This window comes from Mastigoproctus giganteus, chromosome 6, assembly GCF_048544385.1.
Source record: "Mastigoproctus giganteus isolate SK-2022 chromosome 6, ASM4854438v1, whole genome shotgun sequence".
NCBI lineage: Eukaryota > Metazoa > Arthropoda > Arachnida > Uropygi > Thelyphonidae > Mastigoproctus > Mastigoproctus giganteus.
The window spans coordinates 14,870,182-14,884,595 of NC_143580.1; the positions used below are offsets into that span (position 1 = coordinate 14,870,182).

At 31.5% G+C, this 14,414-nt stretch overlaps 1 protein-coding gene across 2 annotated transcripts in view; it reads right to left on the reverse strand.

Moving 5' to 3' along the window:
* Positions 1-3,923: 3,923 nt before the first annotated feature.
* The window catches only part of Syt14 (Synaptotagmin 14), a 125,369-nt gene continuing 114,878 nt past the window's right edge, over positions 3,924-14,414 (reverse strand). The window contains exons 10-11 of one of the 2 annotated variants that reach the window (XM_090374972.1): positions 11,952-12,108; positions 3,924-4,211 (exon numbers count right to left, since the gene is read on the reverse strand). In XM_090374972.1, coding sequence (XP_090231098.1) covers positions 4,192-4,211; positions 11,952-12,108 — 177 coding nt within the window. In that variant the 3' untranslated portion in view covers positions 3,924-4,191. Of the gene's footprint in view, positions 4,212-11,270; positions 12,109-14,414 lie in introns of those variants that run through there. The other variant, XM_090374971.1, reaches the window with a different exon arrangement.

Here is a 14,414-nt window from a genome sequence, read left to right on the forward strand (position 1 = left end):
TCACCAAATTTTTTCAGTATACGTATTGCACAAAAATTTTTAAGAAACTTTTTTTCTAAGAATAGACTATAAGAAATGCAGTAAAATCCCATTGCAACAAATATAATTTTCATGAAAATTTCACTATAACAAAAATATTTCCAGGTAATGGCTTATTTTTCTGAATAATAATGCTTTGTAAATTTTGTCTGAGTGAAATAGTTCTGATGGAAAAATCTGGTACAGCAATTCATTTTCAAAGTCCACCTATGCTTAAAATGTATGCAAAAGTTATGAATGACACTGTGAATGATCCTCCTACGGGGAGAAGAAAAAAGAGAGGGCAAAAAACCCCAGAAGTTTTAAAAGATGTAAAAGAATTCAAAATCAGACCCTCTATTAAGACTTCAAAACCACATTTTTGAATGATTATGCTGGAATCCATCCCCCCACCCAATGATGTAAGAATGATGCTGCCTAAGAGATGAAAAAATTAATTTACCTACCTACTTTTAATAATTTGCTCTTTTCACTAGAATAAAAAAAAAAAAAAAATGCTCAAATCCAAGAAAACACTTTGGCAGTTTTGCTTGTTTGGCAAAAAGCCTTAGAACAGGTAATCTAACTTAGGCAACCTGAAACAATACATTTTTAATTCTAATAAAGTTGATCTGGATTAATGTGCAAAAAAAAATATTAAAAATGAAAATTAACACATCATTATGTGCAAAGTAATAATAAGCTATATATTTATTATACTGTATTTCTGAAAGTGAAAGTTATTAAAATTTTATAATATATAGTATATCGTATAAGTACAATATGCTTTCAAAATGATCTCTGAACAAATACTTTTACTTTCGTAGTATATATGTTTAGGTTTCTTTATTTGTTACTGATTTTAATGTTAATATTAAAATGATAAGCTATATATTTTAAAACATTTTGATATGAAAAAATAAAGTAGAAACTGCTACTTCTACATATTAGAAAAGTAGCAGAATTTATTTTAACAAATAATGGTTCTTTTGCAATATTTTCAGAAATATTCACTAACAGAACTTCCATGCAGTAAAATAATTTATGGGTCTTGAGAAATTTACTGTAACGGGATTTTACTGTAATATAAAACTTAAAGCAATAAAAAAGCCTACATTTAATTATAAGAAATCCCTGTAATTTATTCCTTTATACATGTACTGTACTTACTAGTTAGAACATTCTAAGATGATCATGATGGCGGGCAGTTTTAGAATATGCCACATCAGTGCTTCTCAAACTATCTGTGGTGAAGGACCAGTTTCTTTTATTTCTAATCCATCGCAGACTGGTAACAAAGAGTTCGCGAACCGGCACCGGTCTGTGGATCACTTTGAGTAGCACTGCATTACATTATATTATGTACATTACACTGAAACAAAATTAGGCAGCACACGGGGCACACTTAAAATAATAAATTATCCTAAATGAGTTGGAACTGGATTGAATACCATTCTGGATGATAAGTTCATTTTTATAAATTAATTTAAATCAAAATGTTTTAGCTATTAAGCTACATTTTGATTTAAATTCTAATGGTTAATGTCTTTTATTTATCTCTTTAGTAATGTGATAAATTTATTAATGCAGATTTTTCTATGAAATATGGCTAGTTACATGAGGCCAATTTCTACACCAATGTTTAAATGCACATAGAGTGGTTGTCTCTGAGTGTCTCATAAGTCTGCCCCCCCCCCTCCCCACATGTCCAATTCCATAAATAAAATATCATATGCATAACGTGAATAGACATTTCTGCTAAGTCTTTGCATACACTTCACACACTGATGTTCTTCACCGCAATTTATAAAAGCATATAACATGGTTGTTAACACAAATTGTTTGTTGATTTTTTATATCAAAGTTAAAATATATTCATAAGCATTTTTTTAAAATTTATGCCAAGTTTCATAGCATAAGCAGACACGTGAGATAGTTTTATACCCAAATTTGAAATGCAGATAGTGCAGTCATATATAGACTCTTCAACAATTTTTCTTTATTAGTCAATGATACCAGATGCATAGCTGCCAGTTTTTGACTTTCAAAAAGCTCAAAATCAGGTAACTGTAAGCAGAAGAAACCAGGAACTTTTTTTTGCAAAAAGGGAGGTTTTTTTTAAAGGCTACATCACACTAGAAATTAAATTTCACTGACAATATATACATTTTATATTAAAATGTGTATATTGTCAGTGAAATTTTATTAGTACAGTATGCTTTCAAACATTAGAAAATATTAGAATTTTAATTATTATATTTCATATATAATAATTAATTAATTTCAAATATTAATAGAATTTTTCTGTCTGTGAATTTCTGTTCAAATTTTCTGTTAGACATCAAATGATTATGACTGATTCAAGAAATACTGTTACAGACTGCTTTTGTCAGATATGTTGAGTCAAAATTTTGTTTATAACAATGGCTCTGCTGTTTAGACGGCTGTCTAGAGAATTTTCAAAGCTTTACCATAAAGAAGAGATCTGAACTCATGTTTATTTTTTTTTTATACCTGGCTCAATATTCTCTCACATTCAGCATTGCTGCAAGAACTGTTAAAATGCCAAGCATGCCTTGGGATAATTTTTTAGAAAAATATATTTTAAGCTTCCCTGTGCACTTGTCAATTCCCCAGCCGAGAGCCACTGTGCATAAATTCTATGATTATTACACTGATTCAGAAAAATATCTATTTCTTTATCTTCAACAATACTGGGAGGCACTGGAAACTGTGGGACTATTATTATTTATGTATTTTTGAAAAATTGATTAATTTTAATTTGGTTCAAAAAAACTTGTTCTATTAGATGACAAAATTTAACCCCAGGGGCTCACATCTGGTGAGTATGGGCTTGGCACACCCAGGGTCCTGAGCTGGATATCGTCATTCTTCTCTTTCTTGATGATTCCTTTTTACTTCTGATTCTCTCTCTCTCTCTCTCTCTCTCTCTCTCTCTCTCTCTCTCTCTCTCTCTCTCTCTCTCTCAGGGTAACTCGGGAATTTTTTTTGGCTGGTGCAGCATAAGCCTCAGGCTTCCTTGCACCATATGGCTAATAATAATAATAACAACTGATTCTCCAAATAAGATTATATTTAAGTTAAAGTTCAATATTATTTTAATTAATACTTCTGAAAACTCAGTTAACAACTTACTATCTATGAATTCTGTTTGGAGATAGTACACTTTTGATTGCTATAAGGAAAGATGTTTTGATCTTAAAAATTCATGATAGAAAGTCACCTGGCCACTAAACTAAGTCCAAAATTTATCAAATTTATTCTAAAGTTATATAGCTTCTGCTAATGAGTGTATTAAATATTTGAAGTTGTAACATTTCATTGGATTGTATCAGCACAATTCACCTTTGATAGCAAAATGTTGGCAGAACTTCACTAATGCTTTTTTTAATCATAAGATTTATGTGGAGTTTGTCATGAATTTTTCCACAAATACTGTGGCATACTGTTGTTCAGTGCATTATCCACCCACCTATTCTGACATTCTGTCTCTGTACTTGTCTCTCATTGGTCTTCTATTATTGTGATTGCCAGTGAAGGTGGGCTTTACTAATTTACTGATAGTAGAGGGTGGTGTCTCGGCTCATTTCTAGGCACTATGGGCAATACAGGTTAGGGGAGTTGCCATGATATTGTTTTTAAGAAATTAAGTTCTTTTATCTGTTTTCTAAATTGAGAGAGGGTATCAACCCTGGTGGTATCATATGTATTGTGCTGGAAATTAAAACCCTGAAGGATATAAAATTTTTTTTTTTTTTTTTTTGTATAACTGAATAATTATGATTTTATTAATGAAAATAAGAAATTTACAGAATTTTTAAAAAATTCTGATTTTAAAGCTACTTTTACTTTTTTATTTGAATGAGAAAGATGGTGAAACTCTGTTACTGCAAAAAAGGTGAAGAAATTCTATGTTACGACAGTGAGATGGAGGAGGAGAAGTCAAATCAAGTCAAAAAGATGGATGCTCTGTTGTAAACCGAAAGAGGTGGCAGCTATGTATATGCATATAAATCTAAATAATATTTTCATATTTTTAATATGCTATTAAAATAAAGATATTCACACCTAAATTATTTTTGGACCCCAAAGTCTAGAAGCTTATAACAAGGTAGCAGTTAGTTATGCCTTTGTGGTTTTTTTTGACTCTGGTCAACAATATTTTGAGCACCCTAAAAAATAAAAATATATATTAATAATTATAATAGTTACTTTCTTCTAGAAAAACAAAATATAACTCTTATAATGGCATATAACTTTTGATGATCACATAGAATAAACAAGCGAATGGGTAAGTAAATTTCTCTGAATGATTTTACTGTATTGGTGTTAGGCGAGTGTGAATACTGTAGATTGGATTTTGCATGAACAATGGTGAAGGGTATAGGATGATATCACATACAAAACTGGCCCTCATTCCATTTCTGCCAGAGGGCATAGCTCAATAACCTTTTAGCAAGGTTTGCTGAATGTTCTATGCTGGCTGCTTACAAAGCAAAATAACAGTGTTTCTGAAAGAAACCAAAAGACTACTTTTAATTACATTTGTTGCACTATTACTGCTGGTACAAAATATTTTATTGCTGCCAATACAAATTTGAAATGTTCTTGAAGGGTAGACAGAGTTTCAATGGGCTAAGGGTTATATGAATAGTACAAAAAACACTGGGGTAGATTTCTATCCCTGACCACCAAAGGAAAGCGTAACAGCCTAGACTATATGTTATGATGAAAATCAATGACATTGGACTTTCTACTTACTTGAACAAAGCAAATGGTGAAAATAATGCTATTAATATAAAATTTTAATTAATAGCTTCACTCTGACTTAGAATTTTTCATATTTATTCATTTTTTTCTGAAAATATCTATTCATGAAGGAATGAAAGAAAACACCAATAACAAGTGTATTTAACTTGCGTATTTAATTCAGTTTTCATTTTATTATTATACTATGTTGCAAAAGAAGTTCTAGTGGCTTCTATATTACTATTATCATGCATGAGGTCCAAGAGGTTTAGCAAAATAATATTATTTCTTGGGAATTAATGAAACACACCTAACATATCTTTTCATAAACGTAATTTTATGGTAAATTAATTTTAGTTTATTGGAACATGCAAGTGTGCATATATCACTTAGGCACCTTACCAAATCTAAAATCAATATACTTATTTTTAGTTAGTCAACATTTTGAAAAGAAGATGTTTCAAAATATTGACTAACTGAATACAAGTCTTTTGATTTTAGATTTTTTAAGGAGCCTAAGTGATATATGTACATTTGCACATTCTATCTTATGATACTTACATTTAGGGTTATAAAGCCTCAAGCTATGAAACAGTTGTTTGTCTTGTACAATTTTCGAATAAACTAAAATTAATTTATCAAAAAATTACAAGTAACAAAAATTTGCTAATCATGTCAAATTTCATTTACACAACATTTAATGTCAATTATCAATGACGAGCAGTACCCATTACTGTCTTACCTTAATCACTCTTTAAATTTAATAGGTTATCAATTTTTATCATAGTGCACTAAAGCATATAGTCAAGAGGAGCAAGCAAGCACATACTTCATGTAGCATTAACCTGTTATTTGCAACACATGCCAATGCTGCTGATATATTCCATGAGATGAAAAGTTGTTTACTCAGCTCACCAAATTATGCAGCTTGAATGCCAGGAATGAAGAGCTCAGTTCAGAAACAGAAAATCTGAACACCATACTGTTCACACAAGCTTAAAAAATAACTAGTCAATATAAAACACACTACCATTTTATACTAATCATCAGAAAATTATTTATCTTATAACTGATTAAAGTGCATTTACAAGATTTTAACTTAGCTTATTAATTTAGTGTATTCATGTGCACAACAGCCATCCTTACATTTACTGATCATGTGCATAATGGCCTACTAACTGTTGTATTACAATTTCACAACAACCATCTTTAAACTCAAAATAAGTTGTATATTTTTCTATCCAATATGATGCATGATTAGTTAATGTTCGTTTCTTTCACAGGTAAGTATAGTTGTTCTGTGTGTATCTAGTGAAAAAAAAATCGGCCTGTCTTTGTCAGAAGTATGCACAGGGTTACTGTTGTTGAGTTTTAGGCAGATCAGCAACTCAGGCCACATTGCACTACTGTGTATTATGCTTGAACAGGTATATGGTCACAAGCCAATTGCATGAGTGGAAAAAAAAGAGCATGCACAGGATAGAAGTTCTTCAGTAATTCCAATTCATGATTCAAAAATGGCTTAAATTTTCTAAAGAAAATCCTTTAAAGACAAAGCACAGAACAGAGGAATCTATCTACAAACAACACCCACATTTATTAAAATCCTAATCTCATATTTGATAAGCTTGAATAAGGTCATAGTAAAATAAAACTCGGGTATCTGATTCACAGGAAAATGTTAAGTCCAGCCAGTTTAAAAAAAAAAAAAACTTAAGTATATTTCATATTTCATTCTTTATTAGAAAAATAAAAGTTGCATCTGGTGGGTAGCAAGCAATGTAACTTCAATGCATAACTAAAGAGCTTATACAGGCACTCCCCAACTTACGTAAATTTGATTTTACGGAAGTTTTTGCCACTGAAAAAAAAATATGAAAAAGCATTTTACATCCCATAGGAATAAATGGAGGTATTGTGAAAACATTGTAATGCGAATTCAACAACACATTGTTTTTTTTGGTAATTTGTTTCAAGGCTTCGGAAGTTGAAATTTTCACTATTCTCTAAAAGGTCATTTTTATAATGTAAATTGTATTAGTTTTATATAAATTTATGTAAAATAAGCACAACATAAAAATCACTTTTAACTAAAGGATGTAAAAACAAAACATGTGGCCAACACGTTTACAAACGCTACTATTGGCTGAGAGGAAGAACAATGAGGTCCGCCCGGAGAATGCACCACACTTTCATCATTATCATATGTTCCATAATTTTGAACATCTGTGTGATATTTTTCTAAAGCACGTTTCTGGAGGTCACGACCAAAAAACAAAAATAATTTGCACTTTCTGGTTTATTGGGCTTTTCTGTTAGTGCAATCTATTATAAATGGGTACTAAACTTGATCTTATTGCATTTGTGATAATACCAATAACTGGCATTGTGCAGGTTTTTACGTTACTATGGTGAAACGTGTTTGCCCTTCACTGAAACAAATTTTCTGAATCTTCTCTTCATTCCTATTTACTTATTACAATATTGAAGGGAAAGTGCAAGTGGTGGTAGTACTAGGAAACGAAACAAAATTGATTTAGATATGAAGATGAGAATGATTAAGAAGAAGCAGGACAAAGTTTGTCATCCATTGCACAGGAGGTCTTGCTGCTTCGATAGTGAATACTATTTCAAAAGACTGCACATATAAAAGAACATGTTAAAGGACCAATGCATTTAAGATCAACAGTGATCACAAAACAGCATTCAAATGCTATATCGAAGATGGAAAAGCTATTAATAATATGTATGGAAAATCAGATTCAGAAGCAAGTGCCCTTGAGTCTAATGGCCATTCAGGCAAAAGCAAGAAGTATTTATGAAGATATAACGAATAAGCACGGTGAACCCCAAGCCAAGTTCATGGCAAGCAATGGGTGGTTTCATAGGTTCAAGCATCACGCTGGTTTCCACAACGTTAAAGTAAAATTTTTATAATTGCCCACTTGTAATTGTGTATGCTTTTGAAACTTTTCCTGCGCATGAGATAAAACAATTGAATAAATAATTCTATTTACATGTTCGTCGAACGGTTCTTTTTTGCTTCAATCAAATTCAGTGTGCATAGTTATGAGTGCTCCATAAGCCTTTAGGGAAATTCCAACTTATGTAAAATTTGACTTATGTAGAGTTCCGTGAAACGAAACCCTTACTTAAGTCGGGGAGTGGCTGTACAAAAAAAAATTAAAATCATCCATAATACAGTAATGTGCTCAGAAAAGGATATTACACGGATACTTACAATTAAATAGAGAATACTTTACTTCATGCTAAAAGAAGTTTAGTTTACTGTTTATATGTTACATGTAAACTAACAACTAATATGATTACAATCAAATGGGAGTGATTTATCATATTCTGTTAAGAATCTGATAAATCCCTGTCACCTTATTAATTGGCCTGATGATATAAATATAATTCTTTTAATTAATATGTACGTAAAGTGAATTTCTTATTAACAGCCAGAAATCTTTTTTAGCCTCACATATTTGAAATATACAAAAGTATGTCCTTTTTTAAAATATCGTTTTGATTTCAACGTTTAAGAGAAGGATAAATGTTCTTATAATTCCATCTTATGTGTTGTGTAATATTTTAGATTTGATATTTATCAAATAGCTCTTAAAATAAAAATATGGTATGGGATAAAAACTAACTGCCACCATTCGTGAAACAAAACTTTAAATGAGCAACTGTTTTGAACCTTGATTAAATAGAAAGTAGGCAAAGAATTCACATTCCAAATTCACTACGCTAATTACAGAATAAAACAAAAGGGCAGAAGAGTAACAAGATTATTAGAAATAATTTTAAAAAGCTTTTAAAGTATGGTATATATTGACATGGCAAAAAATATGGTTCCATGTTGTAAAAATATATAATATTTTTAACAGTGTGGCAGATTGATACAGTGTACGCGTACTATGAAATAAATTATCAATATTGAGGACTACCTTGTTATAGGAATTAATCAGTTATGCACTGCATTGCCTGTATATTTTATACATTGAATTATGGTTGTTAGTGGTAAGTATAGGTAGAGAGCCTTTTTATAGTTCATCTGCAATCTGGTTATTTCGTATTTAATATAAGCAATTGTATTTATTTCAGTTAGCTGAAATAAAAAAAAATATATATTTCATTTGGTTTGTGTGTATAGCACATATGCACAATGAGAGAGTAAATAAAGCACATACATGTTTCTCTCAGTTTGATATAGTTTTCATATATTGCAAGGAATTTAATTGTATATTTAACTTCAACTTTAATATTAAAAGTTATTTCTAATCATGATACACTTTTTTTTCCATGAAATATATGTAAGGTAACTAAAGTCTGTATTATTTTATATATTTTTCAATATGATTCAAAATTTTCATTTCACTCCTTATTCAATTATAAATAAACCTCTCTTAAAAGTAACAGGCACATAAATACATAAATTTGTTTAAGTTAGCAAATATTCAAGATAAAAATTTTCAGCAAGTTACTTTAATTTGCATATTTTGTTGAGAGAGAGAGGGGGGGGGGAAAAGCTAAATTATAAAAAATATTTAAAGGATATCTATCTATCAGCCTTTCAGTTTTCATATATCTAAAAGCCGAAGGCAGCTTAGAAAATTTTTTTAACAAAACTAAATGAATAAATAAATAACATAATAACAAGTGGCATATTTAATGAAGATAGACGAAAAACTGATATGAATACACAAAACCAGCTTTCGAGACAAAAAGCAATCAAGAGGAATTAAAATAACCAAAACACTAATTAATAAAATAGTCTCTTACCAAAATTAGCAAAAAATAATAACAGGAATAGAGGTTTAAGGAAACAATTACAATACTGAAGTGAGCAAAAGGGACTAAGTTGCCACTATGCCAAAATTTCTTCAAACAATTGACGTGAACTTAATTATCGACATGTATCTTTGGGGTGGTTGGTGGGAAGGGGGGACTAAACAATTCTTACAGTAGTGCATATGGTCAGAAAGAGGAACGGTTTATTATTATTATCAGTATTTCATATTAATCAATATTTCTATTCCTCCACCAAGAAAAAAAATATATATACAGGTAACCATCGTATAACATGGTAGTTTGGTTGCTACAAAATCTCGTGTAACGCGAAACTGTGTTATACGTGACTAAGAACCAATACAAAAAAAGGGGTTACATTCCAAAAGCTAACAAAAATACACCATTTGTTTTATAACTATCAGAAACTTAATTTTTATAGTAGTAATAGCTCAATATTTTAACTTTATTTTTATAATAGTAGTAACTTAATTAGTAATAACTGAACAAATGTCTTACCTTACAAACTGTGTTACTTATATGTCAGATATTAAAGAACATGGCACACACAAGTTGCAACGAACACGATACGTACAAGTGAGATACGAAGTAATGAGTTTCTGAAAATTTATTTATGTTTTTTATATGATTGAATATTTCATGGAAGGGGAAACACATTTCACCATAATAATATGAAAACCCACAGAATTCCAGCTATCAGTACTATAACAAATGCAAGAAGATAGAGTTTACTACCCGTTTATAATTGATTACACTAACAGAAAACACCAATACATCGGGAACTGCAAATTGTTTTTATTGTTTTATCATAGTGACCTCCAGAAATGTGCTTTAGAAAAATACCATGAAGGCGATAACAACTAGTGAGTCAACAGCAGGGATTCACAAAGAGAAATGGAAACGTTGAAAATTACATCTAATATAATAGCAGGGTTTTCCCACCACAAAAGCTCAAAAATACTGTGTTATGCAAGAGTTCCTGCAATTCTCAAAATGCAATTCCATATTAGAACGAAACCTTGTTATATAAGTACTGTGTTGTGCGAGGATTGCCACAATTTATCAATCGTTGTAGAAGTACCATGTTATACGGGGGTTGCCTGTATATATATGTGGAGAGAGAGACTTGATTTCTTTTCTTTCTTAAAAAATTCAACAATTACTTAAATTTCAGTTGTATACATCTCTGTTCATAAAATTCAGAATTACTACAAAAATCAAATATACATATGATCATTTTAAAACAACCTTCAAATCTGCAATATTTCAAACAGCAACAACCAAAAGCTTTTGCATATAATGCGTAAAACATTATGTGAAAAAATATTGTGTTTGTATACAGATATTCTGAAATGTTAAAATTATTTTATTTAATTGAAAGCTTTTTTAAAAAAAGGTACTCACACTGGGAATAGTATAGAACTATTACAACTTACTTTTAATAAAACCTGTTGTTTTTAAATAATAATAAAACAATAACAATTTAGTTTCAAAGTCACATTTTTGAAATTATAGATTTTTTTAATAATTCTTAAAACCTTTAAACAACCAATTGTTAACTGCAAGTTGAATTACTGAAGTGCATTTTTATAGTTATACATAATTATCACTAATTAAAGGTAACGGATGCGATCCACCCTACTGTCAACTATTATCAACATGTCGAATAGATCAGCAACTGAAATACATCAAGATATTAAGTAAGCTTCTGTGAAAGCAATAAGCTTACAATTTCACATTACTCCACTAGGATTGACACTGTAAATGCACACAAAAGGTATACATGTATACTGACAAGAATATATAAATGTGGTCTGCTGGGGATTGCTTGCATTTATTCAGGTGCAATCTACATGAGTGCAGATAGCAGCCAACAATCAAACTTCATATGCTGTGTACACCAAGTCACTGGTGGCATATGCAGAGTGAAACTGCTAATTGCATAAATATTGCACAGCAACAAGATACCAGCCAAACAGATATGCTCACAATACACTATCAGACCTTCTGATAGCAAACATTAAGGAATAAAGAATTCAGCAAGTAGGTAAGTGATTCAAAAACCACTAAACAGATGGTAAAGGTGTGCTATGTCCTTTCCTCTAGACTCATTGGCTTCACTGTTGTAGCTGACACCTCTGGTCAGCTTGCCTTTTCTCTCTATCTTGTCTCCTTCATCACACCAAAGATTGGGGAAGCTGGTGAGAAGTGGTTGTTCGCAGGAGCTGTGAGGGGCTCAAGGAGAACTGACCTTTTGCAGGGAGATTTGGGGAACTTACCTTGTTTTCTGGAATGAAGGAAGATGTTTTAAGTTTCCAGCAGAACATGCCAGCGACAAACCTGCTCACCTTTGTTCTCTCTCATGTCATTCCAGTGGGCTAACTCCTCTTCACCACTGCTATTTAGTCCAAGGGAAAACCAACCAATCATTTCTTTTCTTTTCATGCTTCGCTTATTATAAACAGAAACCATAAGTGTCACATCAGGTAACTGGAAGAGTGCAACCTGATAAAATAAAGAAGACTCAATTTTAGTGTAATCAGAATTTTCTTTACCTCACTTTCTAAGTACAACTATTTAAAGTCCAACTACAGTAAACCCCCGCTATTCGCGGTATCTGTATTCACGGTTTCGCGTATTCGCGATCGCCGATTTAATATAAAATGAAACCTAAAGAAATGTGAATTTTAAAGCGCCGTGAACATTTTCCGCCATAAAAAAACATGGGCGTGGCTAAAATTACCTTTCCCGGTCAAAACAGCCCTCAGTGGGTGGGGGGAGAGGGGTGACAAAATCGCGAGCATGGATGTTTCTCGCTAATCCTTGTTCAGTATGTGTTATGCGTTTGTCATGGAAGGTTTCGTCATTTGCTTTTAATTTATATGCTTATAAATTGAATAAATTTATCAATTTATAAATTGATATGCTTACGAAAATGATAAATCTACCGTTTTGCAGTGTAAAATAGACTTTTTCGAGTGTGTTAACGGAAGAAAGTGACTTTATTGTGGACAAGTTCTTTCTAACCCGTACAAAAATATGGCTACGAATAACAAGAGAAATGTGAAAATATCAAATAAGGTGATGACATTAGCGAATAAAATTGAGTTATTAGACAAAATTTCTAATGGTGAAAGTGTCTCCTCAGTGGCAAAACATTATAAAATCAATGAGTCAACGGTACGATCAATCAAAAAATCGGAAATAAAAATCCGCCGTAGTGTCCGTGAAAACGCGATAATTGCTTCAAAAATTTGCTCTGTAACTCGTGATGTTTAATTTGAAAAAATGGAAAAAGCTTTAAATCTGTGGATAGAAGACCGAACTCAAAATAAGATTCCGTTAAGTTCACTCATCATTCGTGAAAAGGCAAAACTCCTTTATCAACATTTTAGCGAAACTGGTGATAGCACTGGCGGGATAAGTTTTTTTTTGCTAGCAAAGGCGCTGGTTTGAAAGATTTGTTTGAAATTTCTCATAAATATTACATTTAATATTAAATTGTTTCTTATTTTCATTTCGATGCCATATGCTTGCATTTCACTATGTAGACAAAATTTTAGACTAGTTTTTCTTATATATTTCATACTGTGGAACGGATCCCCTTTATTACTATGGGAGCCATAACTCAGTATTCGCGTTTTCGGTATTCGCGACATTTCTCAGGAACGTAACCCCCGCGAATAGCGGGGGGTTTACTGTATTTAAATTATGTTTAAATTATGATTTTATTGCTTAAGCTAAGATACTACTGGTATATTTCATTTCTGTAAAAGAACAGAAAGATGATAACCTTCTCTATCTGTAATATATAGAATAATTTTGTTATCAAAAATGTAGGAACTTGAAAAATATTATTGAATCCACCAAATTAATATAAACAAAATGACTTTACTTTCAAGTTGTGTTGTCTCTCTACAATCTCTTTCCAAAAATAATGCACTGGGATTCTCTGATTAATATAAACCCTAATACTAGTGGTGCAAGGAAGCCTAAACCACTTGCCATACTAGCAAAAAAGAAAAAAAAAAAAGCCAACTCACCCCTTAATGCGTTTCACTCTTCATATAGGTGCTGATAGAACTGTGTTTTCAATTTCTCCTGGCTAACACAATTCCTACAATCAGTTTATTACTCTTCCCTAATATGGTCCCTAGTTCTGCATCATTAATAACAACGAAAAAAATTTTTTTCTTCATTTTACTATCCACTCTCTGAGCCTTATAGGCCTCAATCAGATTTCCACTAATTTAGTTAATGGCACCCTTTTTTCTGATTTCACATTGCAAATATCTGGAAAATACATTGAGCTTTTTAGGAGTTCAATGTCTTTTTTTAGATTTGGTCTTCATCCTTGGACACAATATTCTAAAAACGGTATTACCATTGCCTTATACAGTGGAATTATGATCTCCCAATCTTTGCAAGCAAATGTTTAATGACTGATCAATAGGATGAGTTATTGAACAGTTCAAGTAACTCACATCACCCTCCTTGTAGCGTGTCTACACTGCAAAGAGAACTTCATGTTTGCCTGGATCATAACCCCCCAAAATCTCTCTTCTCTTCTACTGTCTTTAACTCCACTAAGTTTTGCTACTGTATTCTGGGATCCTAAAGGCATGACTGTGAGTGCAAGAGAGAGAGAGAAAAACACTGACAAGCGATAAATACTATGATGTGTTTCTAAACCATTTAAAGCAAGCAATTCAAAAGAAATGTGGTTTGGTGTCCTCAAATAGGTGTGTGTCCTGATAACACCTGTCCTCACACTATCAGTTTTACATTGAATAAGATATTAAGGTATTACC